Here is a 21049-nt window from a genome sequence, read left to right on the forward strand (position 1 = left end):
TGAGGACAGCAAAACCGAAGAAGTGTGTTGGTTCTTCTTATGAGCTTATGTTTTTGTTTTGTGCTTGTGCTTTTACCCAGTTAAAACCAGCCTACAGCTGCTCCTGTATCAGGAGAGGTTTGCTCATCATGCTAGCTAGCGCTTAGTGATGTATGATACGTCTCTCGGGATATCCCTCGGGATTTCATAAAACAAACATCGCCACTTTTCTGATGACCGATAATGGCAAAGACTACATTTAAGGACTGAAAACTCCATCTACAATAGGTACATTAAGCTTAATTTAAAAGTGAACAACAGGGGTCAAAGTCCATATCAAAACAATTTATTGAGCTATGGTAAGCTTAAAATACATCTTCTTTATACTTGGTGAGTTGCAATCTATGTGGCTTAGTCATTAGGAGCAGGTTCAGTGCCGACGGTGCTGTTAACAGGCACTCCAACGTACTCCACAGGACAGCTATCAGGCGAGTAAGTGCATTCCTGTTCCACTGCAGTGATGCAACTGTCAGCCTGTACTTCAACTTGTTGGATGACGGCGGGCTGTGTCGGAAGCACGCGCTTCTGTTGTGGCACGTGCTTTGACGGATGCTGCTGACGCACGTGCCGCGTGTTGTCGTCACGTGATCGCTGGAGTGGACGGGGAGGAGGAAAATCGTGACGGCGACTAAAATCAATTGATCGGGCAATGTACTCACGGGATTGGTCTTCAGTGTTATTGGTGTAATCGTAGTTTTGCTGGGCAGAAGGAGAGGACTTCAACAGATGCTTAATCTGTACCTCAAGAATACTGCATTCCAACATTTTCTCACGATACAAGTGCTCCGCCATGTTAAGCTGTGTACGGAAATGCTGAAGCTGTCTGTGAAACTTCTGATTAGTGATCGCCAGCTGAGCAGCTGCCATGGACATTTGACGACGCAGTCCTCCATTTTCACGGAGCACACGGTTACGGTGTTTCCTGACCTGGTTAAACTGCTTTTGCAGCGCTTCTTGCTCGATCTCAAGCTCCCTGTATTTTTGCTCCCAATCTTCTGCCTCATCCACCCTGTTAGCCCAGGAATACCCAGGTTCCTCGCTATGTTCGTCTTGCATCTTCTGAGAGCTTCTCAACGCCTCCAGCTCTCCTTGAAGGGAACCAACCTCACAGCGTGCTGCCTCCATGCTTTCTTGCAGCTCTGTAGCACGGCAATTGAGTTCCTTCTTTTCATCTTCCAACGATTGGAGCTTTTTCTCAGTTTCTTCCTTTTCTGTTGTTAACAATTCATTCTCTGCAATCTTTTTCTCCAACTGGCTCTTGGCTTCCTCGATATTTGCCTTGTTACCTTGATATAGTTCCTCGCGTCTCTGCTTCTCCTCATTAAGTTTTCTCCGCAGTGTTAGTATTTCTTCCTCCGCTGTATTTAGTCTTTCCAAAGCCGATTCTTTACTCGCTTGCATTTCTCCGTTCTCACGTGTAACCCTGACAAGCTGTTTCTTGATGTCATCAACGCAGCTATCAGCTTCATTGCTTAAGCTTTCGTTCATTTTTTGCTCAAGATCAAGTTTTTGCTTGAGTTGTGCCATTTCAGCGGCACTTTGCTCCTTTAGCGATGACAGTTTTTTCTGTAGCTCAGTTAACTCTTTATTCAGTTGTGTAACTTCTTCTTCGTGTTCCTCTTCAATCTGCAAAATCTTTCCTTGTTCCTTGAGAAGGCGCTGGTGTATTGTGTTGGTTTCCTCCTCGTCTTGAGATCTTAATCGCTTCAGAGTTTCGAGTTCTTCTTGAAGAGCATTCTTTTCTGCTGTAAATTTCTCAATCATCTCTCTAGCCCCCGACAGTGCTTCACATTTCTCCTGATTCAGTTTCTGTAACGCGGCAGCCGACTCCTTAATTCGCTGCAGCTCAACCTTCAACTCATCCGCCGTGGCCCGAGCTGTCTGCAGAAGATTCTCGACTTTAAGGCGATGTTCTTTTTCTGTTTTCACAGCTGTTGTAAGCTCCTCCACGCTACCATTGGCTGTCTTTAGTGAAGTTTTTAATTGAGTTACTTCTTTTTCAGCCTCTGTCAGCAAATCGTTCAAATTATTCCTTTCAGTCTCCAGATCACGTAGACTTGTTTCACTCAACTTTTTAACAAACATCATGCACTCCTGAAGTGCCCCATCCTGCACTTCATACACTTCTAATACATTGTGTTCAACAATGGACATATCTTTTTTCCCTTCGTCCGCCATGATTTCTCTAAAAAGTCGGCGCGCTTGATAATGGCGATTACACGTCACAGAGATTTGATGAGTAATTTTAAGTGCTTCGATCGCGCGCACGTCGTAATTAGAATCCATCATACAAAACATTACCAACCAAATGACTAGGGAAGGGTAGTACAACCTACAATGCCGAGCCAGAATTAACTCAGGTTATCATAATATCATAACGGAAAGAAAGTTTATTTTTTATTTTATTATCAGGATAATAAAATTGAAAACGGCAAAAAATGCTTAATTGATGACTATTCTGTAGAGGTCATCACCGAAACCTAAATATTAGGAGCAATGGACTGAAACGTTAAAAACTTAAGAGTTCTTCTACACTTTCAAGGCATTTCCTCTTTTGTCTTTAATACGCACTTTTCCTAAGTAGCGCCGCAGCGCAGTTTACAGATATGTCGTTACATTCTGGGTAATGATGAATAAAGGAAACCATTTTTGGACAATAATTGTTGCCAATTATATACAATTTTAAATCTCTCTATAAACATTTCTCTATCATGTCTTTTTCTCTACATTAATCTCTTGTGTTACAATAACTTTGCTAAATTTATAACAAACACATTGGCCTCTCCCCGTTAAAGTTATGTACATGATATAAATATATAACAGCATTGTGTAATAAATAACGACACATTCGCCACAGTCCTTAGCAGCCCACATTTGTCATCAACACCTTTAAACAAAAGTGTATGCTCAGACCTGCTACTATTTCAACTCAGTTATGTCGTCCTTTTAACGGTCTCTCTCACGCTTTCCTTATTTATTGCTGGAGTAACAAATATATTCCTGCTTTTCAAACCACATCCCAGTCACCCAAAAGCCGTCATCTGTAATAATAAGCCCCAGCCTTGACCTCGAGAGTAACCAAGACAGGCATCAAAAGACTTCTCCGCGTCTAAAATACACCTCACTTCTTCTGTAACAAGGCGAATGAGTTGAACGTATAATACAGGCAGTTTCTTGGCAATCGGCCCGATATAAAGGATTGTGAGAAGTCATCCCAATTGTTCGTTCAGTTGATGGCAGTGTTCGAGGCACGAGCAGCTTTCACTGTGTTCAGTAATTCAGTGTACGCAGGAGTTCGGTTTTCATCAATTCCCAACTCTTTTATCTACAAAAATAAAAACAGATTTGTAGATTATCGTAAAAGGAAACATTTCAATAACGCCATTTACCAACTTTATAAGAAAAAAGCCTATAATATAAATAACCCTCAAAATAGCAGTTTACTAAATAACTTAAAGAGGTGATATAAACAAGCATGCATGCTAAGCTTAGACTGAGAAGCGCTGAGAACTCTTTACCGCTCGCCCAAACTCTTCTGTGTCGAGAGTGAACTGGAGGCGAATCTTGTCGTCATCACTCATGGCAGATTGATTTTCCTGGGCTTGGCCACTCGTGCCAGATCCCGGCTGTTTTCTCGATCGTTTCAGACGCATAAGGCTGTCCTCAGTGCGTTTAATGGATGTCAGAACATCACCTGTAACCGCGTGATACCTGACAAATTAAAACATAATAGCTTAAAAACTATTTAAAGAAACGGGGGAGAAGTGAATGCGTAGTGATACTTTTTACAATAGACATGTGTTCAGCAGGTCATGTCCGGGCAAGAACGCGACGGTGGCTGATTTTCCACTTAAATACTATTAAATATATATGAAACCAAACTAACGTTCTTCGTGGCTTCTTATCATATGGTTAGTTGTACATGCGAGCAAGATGAACTAAATCCTCTTCTTTGATTGGCTTTGCGAGCAGCAGACAAGATGTGGCTGTCTTGCCCGCCCGTTATAACTCACTGTGTTTCGCAAGAAAAAATGCTGTTCTTAATGCTATATAACAAATGCTTTATCAAGCTGTTTATGGAACTCGAGTGCGCCTTGGTCCATAAACAGACAAGAAAATGACTTGGCCAATATTTACAGCCTTGGACGATAAATTCATAACTTTGATAGCTCCTATTTTATCGCATTTTCAATTCCTGCCTAAGTCTGGAAATATTGGCCATGAAAAACTTACTTGACAAGCAGTGTCTGTAGAATAGCCGCTGCCCAAGCTTGACGCTGTTGTTGTTTAACAAGAGATTGATTCTCTTCCAGGAACTCACGGACAGGCTTTAGTACACTGCTTACAAATGGAGATGCCTTACTTGGAGCCTGTAATATCAACCATTATTACATTATTAACATACCTGTCCAGCTAGGAGGGACAATAAACGATATCAACCAATCACAATGCTTTATTGTCTGTCAAATATTTAATTTAGTTAAAACATAGGGAACCAAACAGACTTATTATGATTACAACCAAAATCAGTTAGTGTGCTGACGCCCCAAGCAGCAGTGCAATGTAGACAAAGTACAAACCATCGGGGCTTTCTTAAAAGGAAATCTAGATTTCATAAAGATTAATTTGTTTTCGCTGATAGATCCAGTCACTATACAGCCTCAAACGAACACATTTAGTAAACCTCGTTTGATAAATGATGGTTCTTAAACCTAGTTTCTCTTTGCAATGTGCTACATCAGTCACAGTGAATGGTGAACATTTACCGGTATCTGCCATTATGACTGCACCAAACATATCAAGATAAGATTTAACTAAAGACAGCCACACCTCTTTGTTAGTCCTTCGGTACAGTCTCGGGATGTTCTTAGCAGCTTCAAGTCCCTGAGAGGCCCTGTTTACCACTTGGCTCACAATTTGACCCTCCAGTCCTGGCACCAGTTGCTGAAGAGCCCCACAAGATTCTAGGATCGCCTCTAAAAACAGAGATATGAATGTACTTGTAGAGTATAAAGCCCTTGCTCTGCCACGAGAAAAAGAAATGCTTCGCTGTCTACAAAAAGTAGAAAGATTTATTTTAAAAAGAACTAACTTATCCACCTGAAAGCAACTCTTTGTCTTGAATGTTTGTTTGTCGTAACTTTGGTAGGATGCCTTGTCTGAAGAACTCAGGGACCTAAAATAAACACAAAAACGTGCTTTGAACAAGTTAACAAAGCACACACCTTGCGCTACTCTTGGCACACCTTAGTCTACTCTTAGCAAGACAAGCACCAAAAGGCTCAAAGCATTGGATTTATAATCTCTAATCAATTGAGAAATTTGATTTCTGATGCAAAAAAAGGATCTTAAACTGTGTTTCGCCCAATGCCATTCCAAGGAAGTGTACTGCATTATTTAAATCACATTTGCCTGTTAAAAAATCAGGTGCCTTTAAATTTCCCTAGCCCAATGCATGAAATCCTATCAACTTTACAACAGTCAGTCAACAATAGATCTCACCTTTGTTAGAAGAGTGTTTAAGTCACTGAGTAAATGAACTAAGTATGATGTGGATATTTCCCCAGCTCCTTCGCTTGTGTCGCCATCACTGGTCTATTACAATCAATATGAGCACCAATCAGCTTACAATGTCAAATATTGTCAATCCAAACATGACACAGAAAGTTGCCTGTTCCATATACCGGTACTCTCTTTTTAGTATTAACTATACTTACACTAGCTGCTTTTGTAGAAGACACATCTTCTTTAATCCACACAGACAAACGTGACAATAGCTACAGATTAAAAAAGAAAGGTTTTTGAAAGAGATACAATTTTCTGCTGTAACAAGCATAGGGCAAGTGGGAATCAAACCCGTGTCCTTAAGCTTCCACACACCAGTTCGGACGCTCTAAACACTGGGCTACAGTTAACCTCTTGGCGATCAAGCTAGCCATTTGTATTAGATTCTTGGAAACTTTAATTTCAGTTGGATATGCAGGCACTGGGTCCAAATCAGTTGATCAAAATGTGATCAGATCAAAATTTAATGGTTTCCTTTTGTGCTCATTCATGTATTTTGTTAGTTTGTTTCCTTGTGTAGTTTTTGAACCAATTTTAACCTCAACCATTTAAAACATTCATAATCTAGAATCCATTGAAAAGGTATGATGAAAACTGTTTCTTTATTTCTTACGGTAATATTAAGTTAGAAGAACAGTTATTTACTTGGTATGTATTTACTTCTTGTCACTACAGAATATATCTCGTGCTGCATAATTATCAGCACAGTCAGGCATTTTAATGTATTCTTATTTACATATTATATACTATTTCTTATAAAAAAATTTCCATTTGCAGCAGAAGCATAGTTCAAAATAGTAGATTAAGGATACTACAGAACTGTATCTAGAGTGACCAACTGATGCACAAAACCTATTCCACTTTAAGATAAGAACAGAGTTTTTCAGTCACACTTGTTGGTAGACCGACTTCTTACCTGTAAAGTCAACTTCCAAAATCTGTGACAGAGGGCTTGAATATACACGGAGTCCTCCCAGCACCTCTCAATACACCACCACAATGCACCCACAGCTGTTGTTGAGAACAATTCTGAATCTGAGGGGGGAAATGAAAAGTTACATGGGCATCAGTTAATAATCAATGAATTATAGTACCGGTAATCATGATAATTAAAAGTGGGGGATTACAGAGGATTACAGAAAAATTAAAACATCCTCGAACACTACAATAAACATAATCAGTTATATCCTCAGGTGCGTCAATGGTAAAAAGTTGAATTTTAAGCATTGCAAGCTGACTTAGCTAGCAGTTAAATCACACACTGTACCTTTTTCGTGGTCACCATCTTCAGGTAACAGCAGTGAATTTTCAAACTTATTTACCATCTCCTGAAACCTAAAATGGCAAAATATAATGTAAGAATAAAAAATATTGTAAGAATAATAACAAAATCTCACAGAAAACACAACAGAGATAGATGTACAAACCTTATTTGAAAATAGACTGGTAAACTCCACCTTGCCATAAAAGCAGTAAAGCTAGGATGTAACCTCAGTCTCTGCACACTAGCCTTTGATCCACAAAGACCTTCAAACTTATTGATAAACCATACTGTGGTCATATATTTCTGTAGTAGAAAACAATCCAGTTTACTTATGACAAGACATAGAAAAAAAGAACCACTTATTAAGCTATTAAAAACGTACCCATTAGGAAGAGAATGACTGCCTAACAAAGTGTGCTGAGTTTGAAACTTTTTGTTACGTAATAATTTTCAAAATGTTTATAACTTCTTTGTGTCAGTATATACTTAACGAATAGATTCCATTTTGCCGTGCGTCTGTTCACTAATAGATCACAGATGACGTCAAAATGTGGTATGAACAGAGAAGTGGCCCACGAGGCGCTAGCCGAGTGGGTCACTGATGTTCATACCACATTTTGACGTCTTCTGTGATCTATTACTGAACAGACGCACGGCAAAATGAAATCTATTTGTTTTATATAATAACACAAGACTTCAGCACACTTCTGTGTGAGCAATGCTGCCGTACCGATGAGCTAAGTTGTTTTGATTTCACTATTAAGTTTTCGTTAACACGAAGCATTGTTAATCCGATTGAATAAACAGAAAAACGGTCAATTGAAAGTCAATGAAAAAACTAACCTTTATTCCGATTTGGAAAGTTGTTCAAATCTGTAAGCATTAACCGAAGCGTTCAACCGAAATTCGTTTGTTTTCCGTGGCGTCGTCCAACTATACAACATCGGTCAAACTTTCATACAGATTTCGGATAATTTCTCGAATAATTCACTGTCTTCTTCAAGCTTGTTTCGCCCAGTTAAATGCTTCGAAAGGTGAACTATGCTTGGCGTATTGTTTCTCACTGAAGATTTGTAATAATGATGAACTTTTTTGCTTTGTTGTGGCCCCGCAAGTTTGAAAAACTTTGCCGACAACTCTGATTTGGACGAGCGATTTGGACTATGAACTCTGATCACGCGCGCGAGTCACACCACCGCGTGACGTCATCCATGTGTCTGTACTCTGATAGATCATAAGTAAGAACCAATCAAAATGCGCGTAGAATTCAGGTTATTATATAATGTGGTTTGTTGCACATTGAAAACGTTCACATAACAAAGGGTTTTACGAAATACTTTTATTAGCCTCTGTTGGTAAATAATTTATGTCCTTCTCTTTTATCCAAAAATGACTGCCTTGTTGATATGATCAGAGTTAACAGCGTGTTGGTGATTGGGTTAATATGGTTCCCCTGAAATACATGTAAATACAAGGAAAAACAAGTAACAGCTCACTCAAGTAAAGTAGATGAGCTGGCTGTATTGAAACGAAAAAAATGTTACTTAATAGTTTTTACAAACTACCAACCTGATGAAAAGCGTCTGGATTTCCAGGGGCAAAGATTGATCCAAACCGTGCCTCGATTAGACTCACAACTTCTGGCCACACAGCATTCACTAAGAAGTCAAACCCTCGTATTCCTGCCCTCTGTTCACCAAACATCTCCACATCACTGGCTACAAACCTCCCAGATGTTATGTTCATCATTTGCGCACAGTGTTTAGGGACAAATTCAAGAACTTTGTTATACACATTGTACAGACCCTGGGAAGGATCTGCGGTCAATACCTTCTCAACAATAACCTAGAAAGCAATTGTAACACAGGGAGTTAGTCAAAAGATATAATCTCAAAGGTTACCTCTGATCCTTCTCTACTGCCGCCAAAATTATTCTGGTGAAAATCAACCAAGAAATGTTCCAGAAGAACAGGAACAAAACTACATACCAGTATCTAGTATCTAAAATAATTATTATTTATATAATAACTTGAATTCTACGCGCATTTTGATTGGTTCTTACTTATGATCTATTAGAGTACAGACGCATAGATGACGTCACGCGGTGGTGTGACTCGCGTGCATAATCAGAGTTCATAGTCCAAATCAGAGTTTTATTATATAAAACAAATAGATTCAATTTTGCCGTGGGTCTGTTCAGTTATAAATCACAGAAGACGTCAAAATGTGGTAAGAACAACAGTGACCCACTCGTCTAGCGGCTCGTGGGCCACTTTTTTGTTCTTACCACATTTTGACGTCATTTGTGATCTGACTGAACAGACGCACGGCCAAATGGAATCTATTTGTTAAATTGAACACGAAAAGACATTTTTTCTGTGGTGATGGGTATACAGTGGAACCCCGTTAATACGGACACCAAAGGGACAGGCCAAATTGTCCGTATTAGGCGGAGTCTCAGAAAAAAGTGACAGATACATGTTTTATCGACACACAGACGAAGGAAAACGTTTATACGGTAACAAAAATTGTGCTGTAACTGTAACAAATGCAAACTGTGAACTCTCTGGCAAAAATTTCCCACAAGAACTAAACTGAACTAAATTGAAAATGCCGCAACTTTACTATATACAAGAAATAAAACGCATTTCAACAGCAACAGAACTTTTTCTTTAAAGTTTCCTTTGTAACTTAAACTCTGATCGTAACCGTTCTTAAACTCTACAAACTCATTTGAAAACGTCGGTAACTACTTTGCACGGAAGCATTTAGCTTGCTACACAACCAGACAGACTGAAGATTTGACAAAACCTTTGCAAGTCACGCTATTAAGCTACTCTTTGTAATAAAATCGAACGAAACTGTCCGTAATACCGGGGTGTCCGCATTAAGCGGGTGTCCGTAAAGCAGGGTTCCACTGTACTTAATTTTACTGGAATGATTCATCCGATCAAAGTTTTTAGGAGTGGACATGTTGATATTAAACGTGTTTGTCACTGACTCTTTGCATTGTTTTTAGGCATTTCGGTTAGTTCTGGAACTTTCATTAGATACTGATAAAGGCAACCTCATGATAAGGTTAAGTCTGCATATGAGTCTAGTGGCCCATCAGGCTGGAGCTTATCCCAGTTTCAGAGGCAACTAAGAGTTTTTTCTACTCCCCCTGGATGGAATGCTATTACATCACAGGATTACCCCCCAGCATTATTTTCCCAGTACCCATTTATACTCTTGGGTGGAGAGAGAGAGGCACTATTAGAGTAAAGTGTTTTGCCCAAGAACACAGTGCTTGAAACTGTTTGACCCGGAGTCCAGCGCACTAACCATTAGCAAAGCAGCAAATAACAGCCGGTCATCAGACATTGGTCACCCAACATTTGCTTACATGTATGTCCGTCAAATGATGATCCAGACAATTGTTGATCATAAATCATTTTAAGGCGACAATGAATAAAATTAAACCTTTTGTTTTTAGTAATGTCTGACCAAAATTTTGGTGTCCTAGTAGGACAAATGTCCTTTCAAGTGAAAAAAAAATTTGCAGCCCTGCATTAGGCCACCGTGCCTCCCAACTACCTGACGATAACACAGTTTAAATGCAAAAAGAAGCAGATCCAGAATACTTCTTCTCTTGAAAGCCACAACACACACTAACACACCACTCGCTGATGCCCACAGAAAATGTATTACCTTATTATAGGAAATTAACGCGTCATGAAATTAACACGAATTTCAAACATTCACGTTAATTTAAGTCACGTTAATTTTTGTTAACGTTAATTTCCGCACTGTTAATTAAGTGGAGCGTTAATTTCTATGACGTTAATTTCAATTTTTTTGGCCCCAATTTCTCGTTACAGTCCAGACGTTCTTAACTCCAAGGAAAAAGCATTATTTTATCTGCCACTATCATTGATACTGCGAAGAACGTTCAAAGTGGAAAAAGTACCATGAACATTGTTTTTGTTTAAAATTATACGCCTTCAAGTGTTGAAATAAACTTGTTCCTGTTGTGTACGTCGCGTTAATTTCCTTCGTTTTGAAATGTTACTCCCTCTGTCGCGTTAATTTCCTTTATTAAGAAGTACTTTTTCCTTCAATTCGCGTTATTTTAAGTCGCGTTAATTTCAAATACCTTAATTAACACAAGCGTTCATTTCCTATAATAAGGTATTCTAAACTTCAAATTTTTCTGTTAAACATAAAAATATAATCTGTGATTACTGTGTTACTTTTTGTTACATGTAACTCCCTTGCTAGTAATAAGTGAGGTGTTATCTCCTTACCTCACTCATATAAGGCTTTACAGTAACTTCTCTGAACAACATTTCAGCGTCTCTTGTCTTGTCAATGATGGCATATGTCCTTAGAACGCGGGATAACAGATTCAGCTCTCCAGTCTGAAGTCCTTCTTGAAATGCTGCTTCTAATTTCTTTTGCAGGGTGCTTGTGATGGCTGCAATACGCTTTGTAAACAGTGCAAAAATACCAAGTCAACACCACCCTGAATTTATCAAACGTATGCACCACTACTGACACTCCTCATACAAAAAGAGCTGATCATTCATTTCATCAAAGCTTATCTTTATTTTTTACAAATAACCTCAGTATTGGTTAATTTTCTGTTTCTTTTGAGGATTGACATTTCATGTAGTTTATAAGATATTTTACTACTGACTCTGAACACAAACTTGCTTCAGACTGTATTTAATTTCATTGATACATGTAGTTGTGCATGGTTTTCTACTTTCTCACACAAGTTTATTTTCTACGATGTAACACAAGTTTCTTCCTTTGATTGGTTTGTGCAAATTAATTTTCTTAACCCCATACCAAAGTCATAATGTAACCACAAGAAAAAAAATTTAAAACACAACTCACCCAAAAAATATTGGCAACATTCTGAAATTCGATACCATAAACCCCTTCAAACCTTCCTGATACTAATTTAGACTTAAAGCGAGGGTTTCACAGCAATGCGCATGCGTGACGTGACAGCTTCTAGAATAAATCATACGGGTCGACACTAAATTCAAAGTAGAAAATAGTTTCTCGTTTTTACACTTTTTTTCAACCATACCGGACATACACAAAGCAATGCAGAGGTATCTTGTCGTGTAGGTCGCCACACGATTTGTAAGGAAAATCATTAACCGGGCAGAGACTGGGCCGAGCCCGGTTCATAAATCGCCCGGAATTTTTTCGTCGTAGTAGTCGTAGTAGTAGTCTTGTCGGTAAATCGTTCCAGACCCGCTCGGCCGCTTCCTTGGCCAGGATTCAAATCACGCACTTTTGATATTTATTCGGCAGGAGCTATTAAACCCGGCTATTAAATCACTCTTCTATTTTAAATTTTATCCAAAAACCTGATTTCTGTTTAGCGTGAAATATATATATGTTTGTGTTATTCAAGCGTTTGGATTGCGAAACCGGTGATTGTTTTGACAGCTCCAAACCGTTACGTCAGTCACGCAATGTTTTTGCAGCAAGCTTTACGCATAACTGCTCTTTTAAAAAACGGCTGGTAGCCAGAGCATTTTTGAGCCGGAATACTTTGAAGATGCTTTTCATTGAATAGGAAGAATTATGTCCATTTTCATCCGTGCACAGTTGAGCTGGCAAAGTCGCGTATCAGAGACGATTGAATGTTTGCACAGCAAAATAATCTTATTTTGGTTCTTGATGTAAAACACTTCCCAAGACTTCAGTAAACAAAATATAGTATAGTATTTCTACGAACTATGATGGTATTTGTGAAGGGATCCGTAAAGCCAGCAAGTAAAACAAATGTTCTGCAAAATGAAAATGAAATCTTGGCGCGGGTAATTTAATACATGTAATTAAATTCTACCACGGCATGCAAAATTTCACGTTTTTGAAATTTTCTAAATCTTTTTGCCTTTTAAAATGTTTCTTGACCCCATCTTGAATAAAAATTCATCTAAAACTTTTTTCATGTTTATTTTTTATTTTTTCACGTTTGTATTAGTTGCCTTTTTAGGCTTTTGAAACGAACACGGCATCTATTTATAGATTGAGGCACCATGTGATGTTTACATATTTGAAATTTTTGTCATAGTAGTTCACTCGGCCGCTTTCTTGGCCAGGATTCAGATCCCGCACTTTTGATATTTACTCAGCAGGAGCAATTAAAATTTTATCTAATACCCCGATTTCTGTTAAACGTGAAAGATATATTTTTGTGTTTTTATTCAAGCGTTCGACTCAAGCGAGTTCTGGAGTCCGAAACCGGTGATTGTTTCGACAGGTCGCTGAGGTCGAAGCTTTTTTACATCAGTCACGCAATGTTTTTGCAGCAAGCTCCTGCATTTAAAAACGGCTCCAGACTCTACTTTGAAGATGCTTTTCATCTAGCAAGAATTGTGTCCATTTTGACTATTTCCATCCGTGTACAGTTGGGCCGACAAAGTCCGTGTGTCACAGACGAATTGAATGTTTACACGACAAAAGAACCTTATTTTGTTCATGATGTAAAAACTTTACTTGCACACTTTTCAAGAACTCAGAAAACAAAATGGAAATGCAAAGTAATAATATGATAATTTCTACAAACCAGAATGGGATGTAAATCGTTAAAGCCATCCTGTGAAACTGAATAGACGGCAAAAATGAAAACTTGCCCTTTGGCGCGTATAATTAATTAAATTTTATCACGGCATGCTATTTTCACGGCTTTTAAGGATTCAAAATTTTTAATGCAACTCAAATGTTTCTTCGCCTCATCTTGAATCTTTTTTTCACATTTAGTTGAGATTTTTAGAAGCATCTGTTATCTAATACATGTACGTGTGGTCTAATGCATGCCCTTTTTTAGTCTTTTTATTTTCTTTTGTAATTTTGTTTAGAAATTTTTCTGTTATTCTTGATATTTGACTCGTTTTATTCGTTTTTTTTATTATTTATGTGACTCGTTTTATTCGTTTTTTTTATTATTTATGTGACTCGTTTTATTCGAGCAGGAGCCAATACTGTAATTTTCTGGTTACTCCACTCTTTTTAGCGAGGAATATAAAATATATATTTTTTGTTTCTCATTCAGGAGTTTTGAGTTTCAGTCGGAACCGAACGGCGATGGAGAAATGACCTGCAATGAATCACGCAATCAAGAACTTGCGTTTGCGTGACTGCTTCCCAAAATTGACGTGAAGAGCTTGCATGTTTGAAAGCTGAAAAGCTTTCTTATCTTGTTCTTATTCCCATTTTTTTGGTGTGGTACATTTTTAAAAATGTTTAAAAACGCGTCTTAGTTTTTAACGAAATCTTTCAAATTGTTTCTTTCTTTTGGTCGGAGATCATTTGTACTGCCATTTAACTGGTATGAGTTCATTTATTCAAGATTGCACACAAAACGTTTTCAACACCTAGGTTATTCAGTATTCGGAAGAAAAATAAAAATTTGAAAGCCTAAGCAGGAATTTGTCCAAGCATGGACAAGCAATCCACAGACTTGCGTGTTACTCAATATAAATTAAATGGTATTTTAAAAGTTTTTGCTGTACTTGTCTAATCAGGTAGTTAAACATTAACTGCCCGGTTTTAAGCATTAAGCTTTAGGTGTCTTGTTCGATTTGCTTCCATCTTTCCAGTTGTCTTTCCTTGAGCACACACCATAACACTGGCAGTTGAATAATTTGCCAGATGCTGACAACAATTCCAGCATGAGCTTTGAAATTGTGAAGAAAGTCGATTGAATGAGTCAGACGAGTCGATCGACCAGCTTACGCGAAAGTTCCGCGACGTGGCCAAATTACGCGCAGAATTTGCATATTGACATATCGCTTCCGATTGGCCTATAAACAATAGAAGTGAGTTTGCTTGCGTCATAGCTTGTACATGCGCAGTACCGTGAAACGGTCCCTTTAACAAGTAGACCCCTGACCTAGGTAAAACCCAGTCAGAAAATAACAAGTCCCCTTGATCTCTAGAGAACAAGTCACAAAATACTGAATAAATTAGCTACAGTAAAGGTGACTCACCCCTCTGATGCTTTCCACCAATGGATGACCTTGACTCTGAGTAACGTAAAATTGTAGCTGATTAAACTCACTGGCCACTCTCTCAATCAGATGCGAGTCATCATCCCTACAATAAAATACAAATTAGTTCAGTTTACACAAGTGCTATTCTTGATGACCATTGACACATTACTCACCCTTCAGGTTCTTTAGCTGATACCTCAGGCTGAGTAAGCCTTGATCCTTGTAATAGTCTTTCAATCTTCTCCAGTGACTTTGTGATGTTTAATAAATGCTGCATACACATCTTTGATGAAAAAAAAAATCAATAATAATATAATGTGTAATGAATTTGTTAAACCAGATCTCCACTGTGGTTCAGTATAAGTGTTCAGGAAAAATATATAACAACAAACATAAAATGGGTCATTCAGGAAAAAATTCACACTCCCTGATAGAAGTGTTTGGGAAATTCTCATGGGAGGGAGGTTGAAAACGCTGGAAATCTTGGTGGGAGGGGGGGGGGGTTGAGCCTAAAAATCCTTATTTTTTTGGAAATATTAACTTTGAAGAGCTCAATCTTTGCAGTTATCAGTGTTCAGGGTTTAAGAAATTTTTCCGCCAAACCAGTAATCAGGACATCTTCTGAACATGCTCCTACATCTTTTCCATTGACTGTAAATTAGATTTAGGGCTTTCAAAAATTAATGGAAATCCAAGTGGGAGAGGGGGAGGCTTCAAAGGAGCTAGAAGGAGGTTCTGGTAGTCCTAGAAATCTGGTGGAAAATGGGAACAAAATATTGCCATCATTCTGTCAAGGGTCTGTGTATTTTTTCTGGAATAACCCAATTTGGCAGAAATATGTCACTGTTTTTCTACAAAAAGTGCTTTAACTGTATGAATGAAAAACAACCAACACATGATTTAGGGAGGTTTATTATGCAACCAGTGAAATTAAAGACCCTAATGGTGGAAGATCAAGAGATTCTCGTAAAGATGCTACTTCTGTTTTTTTGGTCCCAAAAAGTAATTAAACATTGCAGATATGGTGATTTATCACTTATAGCAATAACAGACAGTTGCAGGTGTCAAAAAGGCCCACACAATACCTTTTTCTGTCTCAGCAGTGCTCTTTCATCCAGTTTGTTTTGTATTGCATCAATTGTTCCATCAAGATCAGACTTGATGAGCTGAAGAGTAAAGACATAATTATAAAAATATGAAATGTATATATGAAATTCATATATTTGTACTGCGTACTTGTAATTCAGGCTTGAACAGGAATCGAACCCATTACCTCTGCGATACTAGTGCAGCGCTCTTACCAACTGAGCTATCAAGCCAACTGGGAGCTGGTCACTTGTGAGTTCATAATAATTATATACCCATGGATGGAGAAGATATGAAATAAATATATTTGTACTGCGGATATACAATTTAAGCAAATGAAAGACCATTGCAGTAATGTACTCAACTTAAGCAGTTGAGAAAAGCAAGCCTAAAAAAAAAATCAGGCTTGACAGGGAATCAAATTCTTTTTGTTTGTTAAGAAATGACAATCGCTTAATGTCATAGCACATGTGGACAGGATCTTTCCGTCTTTTGGTCTGTTTTGATGGACCAGTGGGTAGGAATAAACGTTACAACAAGAAATCTCCACATAGAACACAAAGGCAAAATACTTCTGTGCAGTTAGAAAGTCCTGAATAACACAAAGTATAAACAAAAGAGACTATTAATTATATTCGAATAGTTCTATTCGTTTTAGTGGACACAAATTTCTAATTTTTTTTTAATACACAGGGCCTGTGAGCAAGACACCATTTGATTTTAAGCTTGGTCATGTGTATCGTATGTCATGCTACAATATAACGCAACCTTTTTTGAAACAACAACAGGAAATCTAAAAAAATATATTAAAAATATAAAATAAAGAAAATTTATGTATTATTTGCATCTTTGCGACTCTATATATAACTATTGTATCACAAAAATTTGAATTTGAATTTTGTCAAAACATGTAAGCTGCAGTTAAATAACTGTCATTTTGTTGCACACACTTTGTTCAGTTACGTTTATTTACGTTAATTTTTCTTTACAAATTTCCGGAAAATTATGTAAGACCCCTTTGTGAAATGTCATCACTTCTGCATGCATTGCATGCCATTTATTTATTCTGTTCTCATCAAGCCTTTCCTGTGTGCAGAGGCCTGACTGGCCGCTTTTTACACAAACACTTACCAAAACTTCTTCTTTCAGTTGTCCTAAAGGAACTGACAAACTGGCAATGTTCTTGTCCATTCCAACCTGTTATAAGCATGGTACACTGTTATTCAGATACAGGTCAAGTCTCCAAATTATACAACCACACTATTGGTAATATACCCATTTCTTATTAACGGTAACCCTTAACAGGAACTTTTTCTTTCCCTTATAAATTTAAACGATCCAAGTACTCACCAGGTTTGTAGACAAATTCACGAAGTCTGCATAGTCCTCGTTGATCAACTCAATCAGGGCATGTTTCAAAGACTTCAAATAATCATCTAAGTTTGCTTTCAGTGCATCCAGAGGAACGCTACCCTTACAGCTTCCGACAAAGCTGTCCACACTAAAAGATTCTTTCATGAAATCTGCTCTAGAAAAGATAGCTGAGCTTGGTTCTCGAGGAACGATTTCTTCATGAGAGTCCGCCATTTTGTTCCAACTCATCACAGCGAAAAAGTGCCAGGCACTCCCTCTCTCCGGGGCCCACTGTTTGGGCACATCGAAAATCTGGCAAATGGGCCCCAGGAAGAGTCTTCGAAGCGGCGAAGCGGCACATTCGAAATCTAACAAGAAGAGCAGTTTAGAGTTTTTAGCTACCATTTATGGCAAAAGAGGTAGAAATTGAGGTGACTTTCAATGAAGGAGTTGGTCAAACTATAAATTCACGGCTTTTAAGGAGCTGCATCGAATACCTTCTGTATCAACGCCAACAACTTCCCATGCCTTACCACGAGCTGAGAAGAATGGTGGAAGATCAAGAAAAGTTGTGCGATGGCTTAGAAGCAGGCGTTATAGAGCGCCCATTGGCCCGGCGATCCTTTAATACTGAATACAAGAAAGCTAAGAAAGTTTACGAAGACGTGGAATGTTTGTTTGACCACATAAACAAGTTATTCTTGTCAACAATAGTCAAGTCTGCATTAGTTTTGATAGGATCAACTGCAGTCAGCCCAAAAGAACATTATTTTGTTGATTTTCAAAATGCTCAAGAAGTCGATACTGCGGACAAATCGGCCAGAGTATGTAATTCAGCATGTCGAAAACTGATACGGAGCTTGATCTCCAATCAAGAACTTGGTTCCTTCAAGGAGATCTCTCCTACCTCGATGCTAGTTTTCATTCAAGCTAGTAGATCATCAGATATTGAATGGTTTCGACCAAAACCGACATTCAAGCCTCCTCACCGAGGTCATTCATGCAAAATAAGTGTCAGGACTGCTACCTGCAGTGAACAGATGGCTGCCAGTGACCCCCCTGACCACAGCATGGATGAGTGGTTATGGTTTCAGGCTCCAGTTAATATCAGGGGGTACAGTCACAAGACTGGTGTCGGTCTCTAGTTTTAATATATTGACACTGTAGGATATTTTGAATAACATGCTCATATTTTGGATAATCTGGGAGCCTCCCAAATACAGACTAATTTCCTGGAGCCAGTTTTATGAAGCTTTTCTACTACCATCTTCCAGCTACCAGGAACAGCTAACAATTGTTTCATGTGCAGGAACACACAAGCGGAGCTGTCAAACTTGACATGTTGATGCTCCAAACTTAATTGGTTCGTTTGAAAAATGCGATGGTTTGTCTAGACAAACTTGAATGTTTTACTTGTGAAAAAAAATGGAAAAATGTTGGCCGTTCTCGGTAGCTTGAAAATGGTAGTAAGATAAGATGTATCCTAAGAATTTTAAATTTGGGTAAAAAGCAGTTGAAACTAAGTAAACTAAACATTTTTGACCATTTGAGATCATCATAGATTATAAGACACCCTGTTGATGACCTCAATTAAATAGTTTTCACAGCTTTTTACCCATTTATATTTTTAATCAGTGAAATCCCCAATCTAGGTATTGTATAGGCTTTTCTATTCCCGAGAACAATTCTTCGGTTACATCTTGAACTTGGAGTGCTTTCTGAATCTGATCCCCAGTCTTTTAAACTCCTTACCAGTTTCCCAGCTATGGTTCTAATGTTGGCATATTAATTTTTTTCTTGTGAGGAAATATATGTAATGACAAATGATTTCTATAAAATGTAGAGTTCTGCTGGCTGGCAAAATATTCAGCAGATAAATTTGAAAAACTATACATTGGACTAAGTACTTTTTATTTTTTCTCTTCTTCTTCAACATACTTTAAGGAAGAATGGGGACTGCTCATAGTCTGCCCAAAAGGTATGTTCTCTATATATTTGTTCGTACACTCTTCAATTCCACCCAGTCCAGATTTATGGCAAATTATAGATGAGCAAAATAGGTGCATGAGCAAACGTTCTCTTTCACACAGTTCATTCCTAAAAATAGATGTATAAAAAGCTGAATAAACAATTGGAAGACTAAGTTGCAGAACTACATAACAACATGCCTTAATTTTGGCCAGTAGGTGTTTTGCTGGTAGCCCAATAACTTTGCAACTTTTTAGATATATATTCTTTGTGTGGTACTCTGCAAGTCAGGGATAAGAAGAAGAATTTCTGTCTGGCAGGGTATTTGTGGATATTAATAATTAATATCCACAACAATGAAATAAATATGCCGGTGGTTGTCTGAACCCTTGTTGGCCTAGTTCTGACATGGCTTCCTCTCTAAATAAATTATTTAACTTATTTAATTTCATTAACTTTGCTGTATTCCATGTAATAACATTTTTTAATTTTTTAATACTACATGTACCTATTTTTCAAAAAAATATAGTTTTGAGGTACTATACCAACATGGCAATACTCAAGTCAAACTTGAATCCTGGTGTAGTCAATTACTGATGAAAAATAAATTAAAGACTAATAATTTGGAATTGATGGCTTTCATTTCTGAAGCCTGTAGTTCTCATTGTACTGTAGGTGATATTAAAACAAGTAAATGAGCAGTTTATTTGTTGCCACACTACTTTAACCTAAATCACTTTGATCCACTGAATGATATAAATTAACATATTAACTGATTATGCAAGTATTGTTTGTTGTAACTGACAACGTAGCCTTTAACTAAACAATGTGTAAATTTGATTCAATTTCAAGATAACAGACAAAATAGTACATGTCTCAAGAATATACTTGAATTTTTTTAATGGGGAGAAGGGATGATGCAGTGGTAAGAGCTCTTGCCTCTCAACAATGTGGCCCGTGTTTGAATCCGGCGAGGTGCCACATGCGGGTTGCGTTTGTTGTTGGTTCTTATAGCTTGCTCTGACGTTTTTTCTCAGGGTTCTCCAGTTTCTTTTCCTCCTGCGGAAAAACCAACATTCCAAATTCAAATTTGATCTGGATAGATGGTCCTCCTGAAGACCAGCTAGTGCTGATGTAGCATTCCAAAATTGTCATGACACCCTTTGGGTCAAAGTCAAATGTATGAGATTTTAAGAGCAAACAAATTGTAAACAGAAAATCCCAGCTGGTTGAAGGCTGGGGATTAGCTACATAAATTTGTTGGAAAATAAGGAAAAGTGTTGGGGGAGAGAAGCATTCTCCAGGGCACAGTTATTTATGATCACAATGTCTTTGTATGTAGGCCAGTGGCCTATCAGGGGGATGGGGGTGGGGGAGGTTCCAAATTTTCATTTTCTTTACCATACTTCAAATATGACCTCTAAATAAGTCCACATCCTGTTGTAGTACCTATTTCACAGTCTGATTGCAATTTTTCAACCTGAGTGAGGCTTCTTCATTACCTCTCTCTTTTCTGTGTGTTTGAAGATTGATGTCATTATCATTTTATAGACCTCTTTTATAAGCATTTTCCAGTTAAGACAAAAAACTAATTTCTATAACCATACGTCAGCCTTTTATGGCTTGAAAATGGTCTTTTTGGAACAACACATACCCATGAGTTTAATATTGTTATGGTAATATTTAAAAAAAAAATGGTGATATGTTATTTTGTGTTTATTTTACAATTTTCTCTTTGGTGATTGGTCCATATTCAGGAGACAATTGGATTAGC

The 21049-nt window shown here is 37.9% G+C and overlaps 3 protein-coding genes across 3 annotated transcripts; 1 reads left to right on the forward strand and 2 right to left on the reverse strand.

Annotated features, from left to right (window-relative positions):
- Positions 1-309: 309 nt before the first annotated feature.
- On the reverse strand, positions 310-2273 carry LOC144635994 (uncharacterized). The gene has a single exon (XM_078495130.1). The coding sequence runs from the start codon at positions 2215-2217 to the stop codon at positions 391-393; it is 1827 nt and encodes a 608-aa protein (XP_078351256.1). The 5' UTR covers positions 2218-2273; the 3' UTR covers positions 310-390.
- Positions 2274-2574: 301 nt separating this feature from the next.
- Positions 2575-17568, reverse strand: LOC144635993 (conserved oligomeric Golgi complex subunit 2-like). The gene is made up of 17 exons (XM_078495129.1): positions 17305-17568; positions 17086-17151; positions 15954-16034; positions 15042-15151; positions 14866-14971; positions 11155-11334; positions 8438-8713; positions 7032-7171; positions 6872-6939; positions 6521-6639; positions 5757-5816; positions 5542-5634; positions 5140-5215; positions 4870-5015; positions 4273-4409; positions 3558-3750; positions 2575-3364 (listed from the first exon to the last, which is right to left on the reverse strand). Exons 1-17 carry the CDS (start codon positions 17554-17556, stop codon positions 3266-3268), a joined length of 2202 nt encoding a protein of 733 aa, XP_078351255.1. The 5' UTR covers positions 17557-17568; the 3' UTR covers positions 2575-3265.
- Positions 17569-17629: 61 nt separating this feature from the next.
- LOC144634802 (MAD2L1-binding protein-like) lies at positions 17630-19904 on the forward strand. The gene has a single exon (XM_078493835.1). The coding sequence runs from the start codon at positions 17715-17717 to the stop codon at positions 18450-18452; it is 738 nt and encodes a 245-aa protein (XP_078349961.1). The 5' UTR covers positions 17630-17714; the 3' UTR covers positions 18453-19904.
- The last annotated feature ends 1145 nt before the right edge of the window (positions 19905-21049 follow it).

This window comes from Oculina patagonica, chromosome 13 (assembly GCF_052425735.1).
Source record: "Oculina patagonica isolate OP01 chromosome 13, crgOcupat, whole genome shotgun sequence".
Taxonomy (NCBI): domain Eukaryota; kingdom Metazoa; phylum Cnidaria; class Anthozoa; order Scleractinia; family Oculinidae; genus Oculina; species Oculina patagonica.

Excerpts from the sequence above, each read along its gene's own strand:
- LOC144635994 (XM_078495130.1), bottom strand. The coding sequence starts at position 2,217 with ATGGCGGACGAAGGGAAAAAAGATATGTCCATTGTTGAACACAATGTA.
- LOC144635993 (XM_078495129.1), bottom strand. The coding sequence starts at position 17,556 with ATGAGTTGGAACAAAATGGCGGACTCTCATGAAGAAATCGTTCCTCGA. Across the intron at positions 11,335-14,865 it reads TGGTGGAAAGCATCAGAGGG|CGTATTGCAGCCATCACAAG; the intron begins GTGAGTCACCTT and ends CTGTTTACAAAG. Across the intron at positions 4,410-4,869 it reads ACCGAAGGACTAACAAAGAG|GCTCCAAGTAAGGCATCTCC; the intron begins GTGTGGCTGTCT and ends TTGATATTACAG.
- LOC144634802 (XM_078493835.1), top strand. The coding sequence starts at position 17,715 with ATGGCAAAAGAGGTAGAAATTGAGGTGACTTTCAATGAAGGAGTTGGT.